This window comes from Acipenser ruthenus, chromosome 23 (genome assembly GCF_902713425.1).
Source record: "Acipenser ruthenus chromosome 23, fAciRut3.2 maternal haplotype, whole genome shotgun sequence".
NCBI lineage: Eukaryota > Metazoa > Chordata > Actinopteri > Acipenseriformes > Acipenseridae > Acipenser > Acipenser ruthenus.
Genome location: NC_081211.1, coordinates 27,436,031 through 27,451,908, shown reverse-complemented (window position 1 = coordinate 27,451,908; position 15,878 = coordinate 27,436,031). Strand labels below are relative to the sequence as shown.

Below are 15,878 nucleotides of genomic sequence, written 5' to 3'. Positions count from 1 at the left end.
TTGTGCACCTCTTGCATTTGACACACATATTTAACACAAACACTGCATATATTTATATGTGTGTGTGTGTGTGTGTGTGTGTGTGTGTGTGTGTGTGTGTGTGTGTGTGTGTGTGTGTGTGTGTGTAGATGCAGTTTATATACTTGTACTTGCTAGAACCAAAGTAATTGTATTTTATCTTGCTCTTAATTGTATTAATACTTGTACTGTGATTCTTGAAATGTATTTTTGTTTACGACTGTAAGTCGCCCTGGATAAGGGCGTCTGCTAAGAAATAAATAAATAAATAAATATATAATAATAATAATAATAATAATAATAATAATAATAATAATAATAATAATAATAATAATAGAAGAAACACACATTCAGTTTATTTTAGTATTTCTTAAATCATCAATATCGAGCGTTTAAACCTGAACTAATTTTAAAAAACGATCCTTGTTGGAGCAAGCCAGGATAATGATGTGATCGTTACGAAACCTTCTGTGATCGTAGCCAGGAGACTGTGTGGTCCAGTGGTTAAAGAAAAGGTCTTGTAACCAGGAGGTCCCCACATTGCGTGACCCAGAGCAAGTCACTTAACCTCCTTGTGCTCCGTCTTTCGGGTGAGACGTAGTTGTAAGTGACTCTACAGCTGATGCATAGTTCACACACCCTAGTCTCTGTAAGAAGCCTTGGATAAAGACGTCTGCTAAATAAACAAATGATAATGATATCTATACTCCAACCAACCAAGTGTACTGCGGCAGGAGCGATTAATATAATAAATCAAGTCAGGGAACCAAGCGCACCGCCGTAACGCGTCAGTCTGGAGCTCAACCGACTGAAGCATTTCCTTCGAGGGGAGGGGAGGGAGGAGATTGCTCACTCAGTGAGTTACGAAATGCCGTGTGTTTGTAAGCGGAGTGTGTACTGCTGGTGCCGCGACTGATCAGATACTTCGCGTTTTAGTCTTACCAACATCTGTTTTTTGTTGTATTTTGTTTTTTAAAGGATGAAGGTTTAATCAGAGAAATGTTTATTGTGTAAATCGACAAAACTCAAAAAGTGCCTTCTTTAAATTGTTGCCGAGGATCGAGTATTGAACCTTTCTTCGTTGACGGGTCTGGGGGTTCCCCGAGTCTGTTGACAAGCTGCAGAAGTTGAAGCTCACACTTTAGTGAGGTAATAACTTAACGAAACCGATATTGTTCTGGTGTTGCTGTGTGTGTGTGTACCTGTTGTATCGATACAAGCACCAAAAACTACATTTGGCACCAGCTTGCCAAGTTTTGTCATAATTCAGTAAACATTGATCCTTATGTGACTGCCATAAAAACGTGTTAAATGCTTAGCAGCAACTATATTTAACCAAACATATCGTTGGTATAATACTATATATGAGTTATTTGCGTTGTCAAAATGAATTGAATTAGGTGTTTACGTAGTATATGAAATACGAGTAAAAACAATATATTCATCTGGGTTTTAATGTATCACACACTAACTAACTAACTAACTAACACACACACACACACACAAACTGTCTGGACAACTATATCCTATGCCTCGTTAGCATTAGTCAGATGGTTTTCATTTCCTTAACTTATTATATATATATATATAAAACTGTCTTTCGCAACGAGCGGCGATTCGTGCATGAAACGTTACGGCAATTAAAAATGACACGGTGCTACGAGCGCATTACATAGAAGTTTGGTATTTGGTCGACTTAAACGTAGCACACATTTAAACAAACGTGTCTTTATTTAATTATTTAGGAATGTAACCTTTGTAGATCAGCGTATTGTAAGCATTATGTTTGGGTGTTTACAGTAACTGCAGTGCTTTCCCAGTGTGCATGCTTTCAGAATCTGGTACGTGTCAAGTAAATCCTACATTACTTCTAATTCTCTTTTTGACGACAAGTATTGATCTACAAGATCAGTTCTTATGATAAACGCTCACAGTAATGCAGGGTTTTTTAAATGCAAGTGATAAACCAGAATATGCAATTACAAAGTTGTGCGTTTTCATAAGACATGTGTTTCACAGTACCGGTATGCAATTAGCAGGAATATTGACAGTTTTGCTTCTAAGTGGAAAGCAGTGTAGTTATAGAAAGTGACTCCAGGTTCTGTGTGCTACTTAAAGATGTTTCCATAGCATAATGTTTACATTTGACAGTGAGGCAGGAGCCAACTTGTAGTCTTTCCCACTCATCCAGGGAAAGGTGGGCAAATCCAAGAAAATACTGGTGCGCGATGAAGGGGCGATGAATAATACAAAGAGCCAGAACATGGCTCTGATTGTGCCTGATTAAAAACAGATGTCGTGTGCAAATAGTATCTAAAACGGTGTTTTATTGCAAGTCCATGGATCTGTACAAAGTGTATTCACTATGTGTTGGAACAAAGCCTTGAACTGTTCGACCCGTTTAGGTGGGTATGTCCTTGGAATAGAGGCATCCTGCCTGGGGTTTATATCTTTACCTTTCAATAAACAGAGACAGGAAATGGGGATTTGAGGCCAGATTTACTGTACTCAAATTAAAGCAAAAATTGCTTCCCTCCCCACTCCCAAGAGAAAAAAAAAAACTCAGAGGTACATATAAGCCCTGAAAAGAACATTGCGGCCTGCTTATTATTTCTAGTTATGGTGTGTCAATACAGTAAATTTTATTACACTTAAAAAAAAAAACACCTGGTACATATGGTCTTTTATTTAACCAACGAAAGCTTTGCTGTTTAAAGGGCATACCTTTTTTTTCCAGAGCAACTAAAAAACAAAACGTATACAGGCAATCCTTTTATAAGCACGGGACAGGTTGACACTGAACAGCCAGTGGCCTGGTTTTTATAAATGAAGTTTATTCAATGTCCAGACAGCTCAGTTACAGCAGCCCTTGGATTGTGCTTTACTGCCTCGGAAGGTAACTTTGTTAATTGTTTTGGATTTATTTAGTGCAAAGTAAGGCGCTATGAATGAAGTGCTTCTCTTCTTTCAGGGGCAGCAGTCTTTTGCACTCACACATAAAGGTTCCTTTGCAAGTTTCTTAGAACTGGACTCTCACACGATCCCCAATCTCTCCCCTTTGAATAATGCCTTGCCAGAATTAGATAGGTATGTAGATACACTGTTGCTTTGGATACATGCAGTCGGTTCAACATGCATGCAAGCCCAGGCTGAGCCAGCTGTTGTTTTGATCTAACCTTTTCATTTCAGCTGAATGCCTAATTACTTTGAACACAGAACTAAGAGAAATGCATTTTTATTTTGACTTTAAAAACTTTTATCACACAGTACCTCCCTCTCTGGAACGCACTTTTACTGCGGTTGTTGCAAATTACTTTTAACTTACACATTCCATATGGGATGCTTGGCATGAGAAAGTAATATGAGAACAAGGCGACAGTCTGCCTGCCTGTAATCTGTTTTCTAGCCTGCCAGGCGGTTGTAATTGAGGAATAATGGAAAATTCAGAGGGCAGAGCACAGACAGCATATACTGTGCGGTCCACACTTCAGCGTTCCAGTAAATGTGAATTTGAGATTAGAAACGCCGTTATGCCTTTTCCGCTTGAACCCAGAAAGAGCATTTCATGCTGAGCCAAAGATAAGATTAGTAATGTATTAGCCAATGGCTGTCAACTGATTTGATGTTTAATATTTTATAAATGTAGCTGCTGTAAAATCTGTTCTGGGTTTTTAGAGTGACGGTAACAACCTGTTTCCCCTTTTCGTCCTGTTTTAATGATTTGCTGCAGTCAGCAATGCTCAGTGTTTCGCCTCTCACCTGTCACTTGTCCGCACAATGGCATCGTGATGCAGCTGCTGAAATTGCGGTTCTGGCAGGTTAGGTCTTGCAGACAGAGCACTATGACACAAACCTGACGCAGATTGGAGATGAGATCAGTGCCTGGGAGAGTTCTTCTCTGAATAATGTAATGCCTTTTATAAATCCACACTGCGCACTATACACGCCGCTGTGTGTATTTGTGTGTCATTGTGAAACTATCAGTACATGCTGAGTGTGTGAGTGTGTAGTTTCCCTGTTTTGCTCGTGGTTTTACCAGTAGATATATAGTCTGTCTTGTCATCATAAATTCAATTTTCGTAAAACAGTTGGTTGACCTGCTATTCACTGACTCATACTGCACAGCATCGGGTATTGTAAGTGCAGTCACGAAACATTTAAAGGAGCAGTTCAATTGTTATCGTGCTGTGCAGTTTGTTGTCATTTATTTTAGCATTAATCATTTTATTCATCCTTCAGAACTGATCCCTTAGCATTCATAACGGATTAATGGGGTATCAGAAGCGGAGCAGAAGAGTGAGAAGACATACATATATACAAGCACACACCTAAACATGTGTTAATTACAATCGTCAATAGGCCTGTTCTATTAGCCTAACCATTTCCCCTGCGACTCAATGATTTAGAGCAATGGAACCCACTTGAGGCTTTCCACTCTCCCCACACTTCCTAAATAAGGTAGAGATCAACAAGTGTTGAAACCAATTGATTGCCTTTCACAATCGCGTTTTTTAAGACGTGACGGTTGCCCACTGTTTTTAAGTAGTGCTCACAGGATAGTTCAGCCAATTCCATACCAGGACCAATTAAAGACCTGGTTGATGCTAGGCTCTGGACTGTTAATTCAGAGCTTGGCTGGAACGTGGTCCTGTTGTGAAATGGACTGAATGAGCCACAGGCGAGGAGCTCTGCAGCTGTGAGTATCCTTGCCTGCTGATTCTCAACAGATTTGTACAGCTGGGGGATAAAAGTCACAGTCTGTTTAGTTTTATTTTTTTTGTCCAGAACAGGATTTAGCCAACCCACAGCATCCTTACTCATTTAGGTTTGTGTGTCAAAAACCTGACTCATCTGAACCCTTGTATTGTAAATGTATACAGCATAATCTCCTGTGTCATGACAGTTTTTCCATGGATGCCGCAAAGGAAACTAGTTGAGTAAAGAAAGAATGCTTTTATACTTTGAGTAAACATGTTATAAATCGTCTAGTGTATACTGGTACAATGTTACGCCCTTGTCATGGAATATCTGAAAGTGAATTGGTGTTACTGTGCTGGTTTACTGTATTGCTGGTTGTCTGAAAGGGACTGGATCATTGATCATCCCTCACTAGAATGTCTCTCTTTGTTTCAAAGGTCTCGACAGGAGTGTGTCTTTGAAAGCCTAGGAGATGGATGATCTGACAACCGCAGCGCCCCACCTTCCACACATCCTGGAAGTCTGGGCCATTGTCCTGATCATTCTGGCAACCATCGTCATAATGACGTCTCTCATGGTTTGCCCAGCAATGTCTGTCATAATCTACAGGGTACGGACTGGCCCAACCAGGAATGAGATTGTGTGACACGCCACAGCATGAGGACTGCTCCACGAAAGAAGGAGGAAGTGGGATTGGATGATAACACAGCATACCGCATCAGAGCTGATCCGCTGAATCCAGAACGAGGTTGTGTGACGACGCATCCCTGTGAATGGACTCTCCCAATCACCACATTGTGAACTGGGACTATGGCTAATCCAACGGCATTGAATCTAGCCTAGTTGTTTATTTGATTTTGTTATATTCCCAGCGTGTACAAATTGCTGTCCTGGACTGAGATGTGATATTACACAATGCAAGGACCAATTCAACCTTGAACCAGACTTGAACAGAACAGTACCGAATACAGAGAAGGGATGGTGCGGCACTGTGGACTGATCCAGACCCAGGGGACAGTATTGAACAGTGTAAGAATGACAGACACACACTGACAAAAACAGACAAAGCTGAAGGAAGCATAAATCATAACTCATAAAGCTGTGAATTAATATCAAATGTGTATTTAAAGACAAAATCTCATGTTCAATAAGCAGCAGCTGCCCCATGTATTCTTTACAATCCAGTCTTTACCCAGGTCAAGCCCACTAACATGTGTTAAACTGACAGTGTAAGTGAGGAAGCTTGTTTGTTCTTATGGATTGGTAAAATACTATTAAGCTCTGTCCCAGGTTCAGGCTCAGCTCATTACATCCCAGTTGCTCCTGGCATTAGCTGCAAAATTTAATGAGGAATGTGATTTTGGCCGTAATTATCCCCATTACAATGCATAATAATTCCTCTGGCTTCATAATAAAGGGCTAAAAAGTTGATGTAATAACATTGTAGCTGCTGTGTAGTTCTTGTAGCTGTAAAATACCGTCAGTGAAAAGAGGGAGCAACGGTTATGTTAAATTTATTGTCCGGGCACACGCTATGTGCTAATATGAGATCTCGCTCTCAGTATGTGCAGTAAACAAGTCAGGCTTACTGGCAACTACAGCTCTAAACAGGAAGCATGCGTTGTGTGACGTTATAAAAACAGACCCTAAAAAAAACACAAACTCAAGTTCCTCCTCCCACACAGGGCCTTGACAGCGTTTCTAATTTGGGAGTAGAAAACCACAGTCCCAGTGTCTCAGGATTACAGTTCGCAGAACCCAGGCCACAGGGAAAAGAACACTGTGCCAGTTCCAAAATCAATTTTCAATTCTAATTCCAGTTCCAATTCTCTTTCAATCAGTTCCAACATATTCTGTTAAAATGTGCTTCTCACAGTGGCAAATTACTTCAATTGAAGTCACTCTTAGTCAGTTAAATTGGCTCAAATGAAAGCAATTGCAACAATTATTACGTCTCTAAAATGCCAATTCCAATTCCTTTGAAGGAACTGGAAATGGTTTTAAAAAGGCATTGGGAATGGAACTGATAAAAAGGAATTGTATATGGATAATTTATGTGTCCATCCCCTGGGGTTTTATGTTTCTCAAATATGCAGTTAACTTGATGAGGCAATTTCTCACTGATGTGTAGCATCGCCTGGAAAAGCCACACCTAGTTTGAAGTTAGATTTCTAATAAAACCTGTAAAGCACGGTATCCCTTCCCAAACCCCAGTGCAAAAGCACACTGTTGGTTTTGTTACTATGGTGACACAGTGTATCTGCTAATTAAGGCTTGTTTTGTGTTGCGCAAAAACATCTGGAATATAGAAGCCTGAATCTTTTTCTGTCTTTAATTCTAATCTGGGGTGTTATTCTTTTGTTTAGAGATTGTCTTAAAAGTATAACAGTGGACCTAGTGACAGGGTTGGCAGTATAATTGAGAAAGCAGGCACTGTCCTGAAAAACGAAGCTAAGAATTCCCTGAGGGGAGGGGAGCTAGCTGCAGCTAAGGCAGCTTCCAATTGCCTGTGCCTGGAGTCAACTTGAAGTTAAAATGTCTCTGAAGAGATTACTAAAAACCTTGTTGATACCAGGCTGCCAGGTTATTTCACTGCATACTGCATATTGATTTTTATATCAAACCACAAGCAGCGTGCCAAGGCAATGGGAAATAATTGAGTGTTCGTCACTAACCGCAACACGACACCGAGAAGCCTGTCTGTGTTTGACGTGCCTGCGCTGCAGGCTCCATTACTCATTCCTGAGGCAGCGGGTTGATTTGGAGTTCATTCCAGAGCCCGGGAATCAGTTCCTGTGAGGCATAGGGGACAAACAGGGCTAGAGGACAGAACAAGACTGTCAGCAATGAAGCAAGACTGGGGTGCCCCAGCCTGGAGGGAGTAGCCTTGATGCTAAGACAGTTTCAGCAGCACACACCCCATTTGTGTCAAACCTCTTTTATGCAGATTTGCACTTTTTGTGCTTGTTAATGGTGGAAGGGTGATAAGAAAGAAAGAAATACTAGTCAGACTGCAATGTCTTGGTTGAAGTTGCAAATGGTTGGTGAATAATTAGGCATTGAGATGAGAGTCTTATCACGATGCACTCTGTGAGCCTGAGAAACCAGCTTTTTGTTCAGTTCTTGGAAAGCTCAAGGGTCTTATCGGGCCCTTTGCTGTAATTCTGTTAATTTGTAACACAAGACTGATGTCACCAGATACTCATAGTAAGGGTTTTCTTATCACTGTTCTACTTTCCCACTCCATCCTCTGCTGGGTCATTTCCTGTTGACCTCACCCGTGGTTAGAACTTGCAGTTCCCAAATAAGAGTCTCAATGACTGGCCAAAAAAAAAGAAAGCGATCCTCCTGCTTCGTAAATTAAACAAACAAAAAAAATGTAAATATAGTATGAAGTCCTTTAATTTAATATACAGGGCTGGAATAAGAACATAAGAAAGTTTACAAACCAGAGGAGGCCATTTGGCCCATCTTGCTTGTTTGGTTGTAAGTAGCTTAGTGATCCCAGAATCTCATCAAGCAGCTGCTTCTTTTTTTTTTTTTTTTTTTTTTAAATAAATTTAGTCGTTGCCAATTATTTTTTATTATTTTCTCCCAATTTAGAATGGCCAATTATTTTTTAAGCTCAACTCACCGCTACCACCCCTGCGCTGACTCGGGAGGGCAAAGACAAACACACACTGTCCTCCGAAGCGTGTGTCGTCAGCAGACCGCTTTTTTTCACACTGTGGACTCACCATACAGCTACCCAAGAGCTACAGCGTCGGAGGACAACGCAGATCTCGGGCAGCAAAGGTCTCGACAGGGGTGTGTCTTTGAAAGCCTAGGAGATGGATGATCTGACTGACCAGCCTGCAGGCGCCCGGCCAGACTACAGGAGTCGCTAACCCTCCCTCCCCCCGGGTGACGCTCGGCCATTTGAGCACCACCCCCTGGGAGCTCCCATCCACACTCGGCTGTGGAATACCCTGGACTCGAACTCGCGACGTCCAGACTATAGAGCGCATCCTGCACTCCACGTGGAGCGCCTTTACTGGATGCGCCACTCGAGAGCCCCCATCAAGCAGCTTCTTGAAGGATCCCAGGGTGTCAGCTTCAACAACATTACTGGGGAGTTGGTTCCACACTCCCACAATTCTCTGTAAAAAAGTGCCTCCTATTTTCTGTTCTGAAAGCCCCTTTATCTAATCTCCATGTGTGACCCCTGGTCCTTGTTTCTTTTTTCAGGTCGAAAAAGTCCCTTAGGTCGACATTGTCAATACTTTACACATCAAATTTATGAAGTATTGTAGTTAGACAGAGTGCAGCTGTTTCCTTGTCCACTAGGTGGTGATCCAAGCATGGTTTATAAAATCCTTCTGCCTTGACCAAGTGTAGGCTGGCTCTTTAAATTTAGTAAAAACGCCATTTACTAAATTTAGCTCTCAGATTATGCTAATGAAAATGTATGACAATGTGCTTGCTGTGGTGCATTTATTATGTAGCTAACTCACTGCAATTTAAACTTGTTTTTACTGAAAAATAAACAGTATGTAAATCATAAGAGCTGTCTGTGTTACATGCTGTCAGATCAGGACTTCACCAAAATAGCATGCTAGCTGCAACATGCAGCTGGCATGCTGTACACAATTAAGGTTGTGGTCACAACTGTACACAAGTACAACTGTACACAATTAAAGTTGTGGTCACCAATTTAATACACAACACTTGCAAAATATTTAAAATTATAAACATGCTGAGTTCATTGCAGTCATCAGCTGCACTGATTAACCATTCAGCAGAATGAGGCAACAAACAAGTGAGTACAGACACAAGAAACCAGGCTGTAATGGGGCAGGTCTCGGTTTACAGCAGCAGTTTAAGAGTGCACATAGTTACTGGTCCACCTGGTGGTCGCTGTTGGAAACACTGGTGCTTGAGAGGAAAAGGCTGAAAACCACGGGTCTAAGCTGATTTCGCAATGAAACAGAGTATTGCGTGTCAGGCAGGATTTACCAATCTTGCTGTATTTTCTGTTTCTTTTTTTAGTTTAAAGAAGATTTTTGTATAATAAGGTGTACTGCATCAGTAAGGAATCTGATAGGCCCAAGACAAGTTTTAAATATTGACACTGGGAAAAATAACTGGAGCTCAGTTGCCTTCTACACTCTTGCGTGCGTGTGCTGGAAAGGAAACAAACATCAGAAGATCCTTTTCCTCAGCCAAAAGTAGAATATCATGAACTGTACAAAAATGACATCTCTGCTGGCTGTAGTACTTTTACAGGAAGGCATGGGAATACTTCAAGCTACAGAAAAATGTTATCATTTTTTTTTATGAATTGTATTTCTTCTAAAACTACAAATTATAGGTCAGTCATGTTATGTTCATCTTTTGTAATGGGTTGAACGATTCTTGGTAATTCTTGCTGGAGTACATCTCCAAAAGTGACAGCTGCTGACACATATTCTTGGCAAGTGTGTGTGTGTGTAGGCTAGTTATAAAACAATTTACAGGAAAAGAAAAGTTTGAAATCAGCAAGTGCAACCCCAGGCAGCCCTGTCCATCCTGCCCCCCTGCCCCAGTCCCGTTCTTGAGGAGTCAGTGCTGGCCGCGGCCTGACCTGCATTGTGATGGAAGTGGCCTGTCAGTATCTGTGTTTATCTGGGGCTTGCTACTGAGTGAGACTGATAAGAGAGCCAGGGACGAGGTCGTCCTCAAGTACATTTCATTTATTCAGTATTCAAAAAAACAACCTCCATGCCCAAGCTTTCTGAAGAGTCCTAATCTTAGAGCTCTGAAGTACGTATCTGTGTCTCAGCCAGCAGAGCTGAGCTGCCTGTCTGACAGGAGAGTGATCTTTTAACACCAACACAAGAAAAACAGCACATGGTCTGGATCAAACAGTGCAGCGCACAGGGATGGCAAAACTCACACTGAAAGCTTTTAGCTGTGAGTAAAAGGTTATGTACTCGATTCTACAAATACAGAAGCAGTACCTGGATCAATTATGATACCTGACGACAACCAGCCCACACAAATGTTGTGTGTCATGAATGTTCCAAGGGCTATTGTTAGGTGCCGTAGTGATTTTCTGAGGTGTAGAAGGGAAATGAACAAGCTTAAAAAGGGTAGACATGGTCCGTCTGTTATTTATTTCTTTATTTGTATGTTTTGTGTCTGTCTGTGCAGCCTGGCTCTGCTCAGCGTATGCAGAGTTAATGCAAGGGTGTCTACAATTCTGTCCTGTTTACTCAGTTGTGATTGGTTGAATGAGAGCCATGTGTGGTTTCCTGCCATTGTGAGGGAAGGTGTCAGTGAGGGATCGACAGACAGCAAGCTATAAAACATACTGAAACCCAGAGCCAGCCTCAGATCCTCCAGAGCTGGGGGGAGAGAGCATAGAGTCTCGCTGCAATGAGGGGGCGCACCAGCCGCTGGATCCTACCCCTGCTGCTTTTGGGTTTTCTACAGCCTCAACCTGGGACTGGAGACCTGCAGGTAAGGGCTTCATAGGTCTTATAGATAGATAGATAGATAGATAGATAGATAGATAGATAGATAGATAGATAGATAGATAGATAGATAGATAGATAGATAGATAGATAGATAGATAGATAGATAGATAGATAGATAGATAGTGTTTTTTAAGAAATCTCATTTGCATTTCTAATCAGCAATCATTTATGAATTAAGAGCTGGTATAATGAGCTTTCAATAATTAATAAATTAGTGTTCCAGTTCGCCAAACCTAGAAAACTCCTTTGACAAGAGTCCTTCTTGCAGGCAGCTGGCACAAGAGACAGCTGTTTAGAAGAAAAGCCACTGAGAGTTAGACATGCTGTTCTCACTGCATTTATCTGCTTCAAACTGTCGAGGAGCCTCAATGAGTCACAGCAGTGAGATCCTATTGCTTAGAGGATCATAATAGAATAGAAACTGAAATATGCCACTGTAACAGTCAGAATCTGTGTGGTGTCGGCTTGATTTGGAGCATTGTGCTAAGTGTGTGTGAGAGTGTGTGTGTGTGTGAGAGAGAGAGAGTGTGTATGTGTGTGTGTATGAGAGAGTGTAAACATGGTATAGTGTGTGTGCGTGTGTGTGTGTGTGTATGAGAGAGTGTATACGTGGTATAGTGTGTGTGTATGTGTGTGTGTGTGTGTGTGAGAGAGAGTGTATATGTAGTATAGTGTGCGTGTATGTGTGTGTGTGTGTATGAGAGAGTGTATACGTGGTATAGTGTGTGTGTGTGTGTGTATGGGAGAGTGTAAACGTGGTATAGTGTGCGTGTGTGTGTGTGGGTGTGTGTGTGAGAGAGAGTGTATACGTGGTATAGTGTGTGTGTCTGCGTGTGTGTGTGTGTGTGAGAGAGAGTGTATACGTGGTATAGTGTGTGTGTGTGTGTGTATGGGAGAGTGTAAACGTGGTATAGTGTGCGTGTGTGTGTGTGGGTGTGTGTGTGTGTGTGTGAGAGAGTGTATACGTGGTATAGTGTGCGTGTGTGTGTGTGTGGGTGTGTGTGTTCTGAGTGACTGTTCACAGAGAGAAATGTGTTTATTTATCAATGAACTTTAGCATTTTCAGTCAACAGGACAAAACACTTACATAACATGCATCCTGTATCAATGTCATTGAACTATTGGCTTAAACACACTGTGACACACAGGCATGTGTACCAAATCAGTGCTAAGATCTTTAAATACATTTACAAACAATTAATACAGCACATGTCCCCCATGCATAAGATATGTATTTAGTGCCCTTTACTATGATTCACTTCTCTAAAGTAACAGTTAAACACAGATGCATGCATTACTGAGATCTGATCAATTACCCATTACCCACAGCATATATACATCCCCCCGCCCACTATTTTAAAGTCACTTTGTTAATATTTTTATTTCTGTGAATGCAAAGCAGCCAAACAGAACTTCAGCATGGGCATTTCCAATCAGCTGTTGAGTTTCAGGATCTAAAATACTGTTTAATGGATCAATGCACCCTCAGAGATCATGCCAATATCAGACAGCAATTCACGAACACTTGCTGTATTTTATGCAAAACAAAGGAAATTACGACATGGCATCATCACTATAAATCTCACTTCAGTCATGAACGAGCGAGGCTGTGTTTATGATGAGCGGACTCTCTTAGTTACAGAGTTTTATGTGTCAAAAAAATCTGCAGCTCCTGGTAACCGGCTGGGGTGCCATAGAAACGGAACAATAAACCTGGAAAAGTCACAGTGCCCTCAGAACACACTAATAGGCTTCCGCTTGTTATTAAGAAGTGCAGCTACATTAGATTGAAAATAAAAACAGAGTGGGTAATAGACTCCCCAAGGCCCTGAGAAAATAGAAAATAGATTCAAATCCGCCCACACCTTCCCATGTCTTTGCTTTTGAAGGCTTCCTGCAACAGCTCGACAGACGGCACTATCTATGATTATGGCGCCCTCACGCTGGATGGGAGTCGATACATCTCGTTCCAAGAGTACGCAGGGAAGAACGTCCTCTTTGTCAATGTGGCAACCTACTGAGGACTCACCCTGCAGTACCTCGGTAAGAACCACTCACTCGCCGCACCCTCTTTAGAACATGTTTTGATACACTTGTACGAGCTAGCTAGTTATTGTTCAGTTACATTGGCTACATTGTGCAGGTGCTCCAGGGGTCTGTTGATTCCCTATAAAAGCTGAACAGATCTGAGCTAACTGTGCTGAAGCTTAAACTTCATAGATTTGTATTCTGCGTAGGCACATAGCCAGCTTCAACACCCCCTACGTCTTTGCTTGGGAGAGCTGTGGTCAATCCTCCCTGACGTAATACAGCAGGTATCTCGACATGTAAGCTGTCTGATTCTCTCTCCCACTCGGAGGACTCAAACTACCCCTGAGTGATGCTTGATTTCTGTGGCCTCCTGTGTTTTTATTTAAAGATGCCCTTTCTCTTTCTTATCGGCAGAACTGAATGCACTACACAAGGAGCTGAGCCCCGATGGTTTCGTCATCCTGGGGTTCCCCTCACACCAGTTTGGGATGCAGGAGCCTGGGGATAAGAATGAAATTTTGCCCACTCTGAAGTGAGTATTAGAGCAATTCCAGAAATGCAGATCTTGGCATGCAGAGTCCTAGTTCATACAGTATGAAACTCATGAATTCTCTTTATATTACCTTTAGGTACGTCCGTCCAGGGCGTGGATTTGTTCCAAATTTCCAGCTTTTTCAAAAGGGGGATATAAACGGGCAGCATGAACAGAAAGTCTACACCTTCCTGAAGGTAAGGCACACATCCCTTATCAGCTGAGATGCTGCAGTTATCTACAGAGCCTATAGGGGTAGTAATCAGAGAGGGAATGCATTGACCGAAGAATCAGCTCCATGTCTCGACTACTAAGCACAAGCCAGACTAGATCATTTCATAAAGTGCTTGGACAGTATCACACTAGTCCATTCCATACAATGCCATTATGTCATGGCTACCAGTACACAACACATTTATTGACTATGCATCTTAATTGCCATAAGCCTGCTTGGCACTCTACTCCTCCCTTGCTACTATAGTACAGTGATTCTTTTCAGGGTCGATATTTTGCTGCAGGATGAACCATACAGATAGATTGACCCTTCACTTTAGAAAGACCCGGGGTACGGTTCATTGGGGCAGCTTGGTTTGTGTTCAAACTCTCATACCTCTTTACCGCAGCCCTGCTCTTTTGTTCTTATAGAACAGCTGCCCGCCGGTTGGCGACAGCTTTGGTAATCCAACGAACCGGCTGTTCTGGGAGCCGCTGAGGGTGAACGACGTCAAGTGGAACTTCGAGAAGTTTCTGGTGGGTCCGGACGGAAAGCCGGTGAAGCGCTGGTATCCCCGAGTGAACGTGTCTGCTGTGAGGAAGGACATCTTTGAGTACCTGCGCAGTCAGGTCTCACAGAGGAGGCAAAGGCTACAGCTGCCTGTACTGGAACCCTGGATCAAATAAGCTTCAAACAAACACACTAAATACAATGGCACACTTTCCTTTGAAACAGTTTGTGCTTCTTTATTTTTGACCCTGAATAGAATCAATTCCCCACGAGCGAAAAGCAAAATTGAAGTATAAAAAAAAAATAAAAATAAAAATAAAGTAAAATGCTTCCCATCCTCAAATCTTATGGGTATGGGTAAATGTTTATACACAATTTATCAGATCACTGTTCCTATACAACCCACTCTCATTAAAACAGGTTATATGATTTCAGTATTGAAATGAGAGGCATGCTTGCTTACAGGTTTTTAGAAAGGGAGTACCAAATCTAGAACAGAGAAGTATAAGCAGAAAGGAGGCAGAGTATAAGCAGAAAGGAGAGCAATACGAACAAACTTTAGATGCAAAGCAAGAGGGTTGAAAATAATAAGAGTGGGCTGTATTCACAAAGACCAGGCAGTGCAATGGAATCCTACTCTGTTATACTTTAACTATATAGAGACAAAGAAATTAAAAAACATTAATATATATATTTTTTGCTGTTGCTTACTGGCTTATGTATTGCTGGAGGCCTCAGCTAGGGGGTGCTGTGTGAAAGGGTGCGTGTCAGTGAAGGTAAGGCCTGAAAGCAGTGACCCTGTGGGGCCTGACCCGAGACTCTGGGGGGGTCAGGAGAGTTCTTTAGTGCATTCAGGCTCTCCTAGTATTCCCACAGAGCCACGCAACCTTTCCTAGAAGCTGCACCTCTAAAGCTGTGGCAGTACAGTTTTTATTAAGGCTCACTTTAATAAAGCATTAGAGTTGGATCTTTGTGTTTTGTTTTTTTTCACTCACTTTAAAAGAAAGAAGTTAAATGCCAGGGCTGATGCATTGTTTTCATGTGCATTAAACTATTTGTGTTTGTTTTTTCTGTGGATTTTGGTGCAGGGAGTAAGAAAGCTTGCCTTAAAGAAAACATTAATGCACTTGCAACATTCGCCACCAGGTGGAGGTGTGAGCAACACAGAAAATCTATATATTCAAACGATGACTCCACTCCTTCAATCCTGGCATGCACTCGAGATTATTAAAATGGTGCCGCAGGAAATAAATGACAGTATGCTAAGAGGCACAAGACAGAGGAGTGCGAAAAAAAGTCAACAACAAAGAAAACAGGGGAAGTTATGTCAGCATTATTCTACAAATGCACCAATTGTTCCATAATATTATTATTAGTA

The 15,878-nt window shown here is 41.7% G+C and overlaps 1 protein-coding gene and 1 pseudogene across 1 annotated transcript; both read left to right on the top strand.

Annotated features, from left to right (window-relative positions):
- Positions 1-819: 819 nt before the first annotated feature.
- On the top strand, positions 820-8,299 carry LOC117413044 (small integral membrane protein 3-like). The gene is made up of 2 exons (XM_034021751.3): positions 820-1,167; positions 5,154-8,299. The coding sequence occupies exon 2, from the start codon at positions 5,189-5,191 to the stop codon at positions 5,360-5,362; it is 174 nt and encodes a 57-aa protein (XP_033877642.1). The 5' UTR covers positions 820-1,167; positions 5,154-5,188; the 3' UTR covers positions 5,363-8,299.
- Positions 8,300-11,040: 2,741 nt separating this feature from the next.
- Positions 11,041-15,467, top strand: LOC117413243 (glutathione peroxidase 3-like; annotated as a pseudogene).
- The last annotated feature ends 411 nt before the right edge of the window (positions 15,468-15,878 follow it).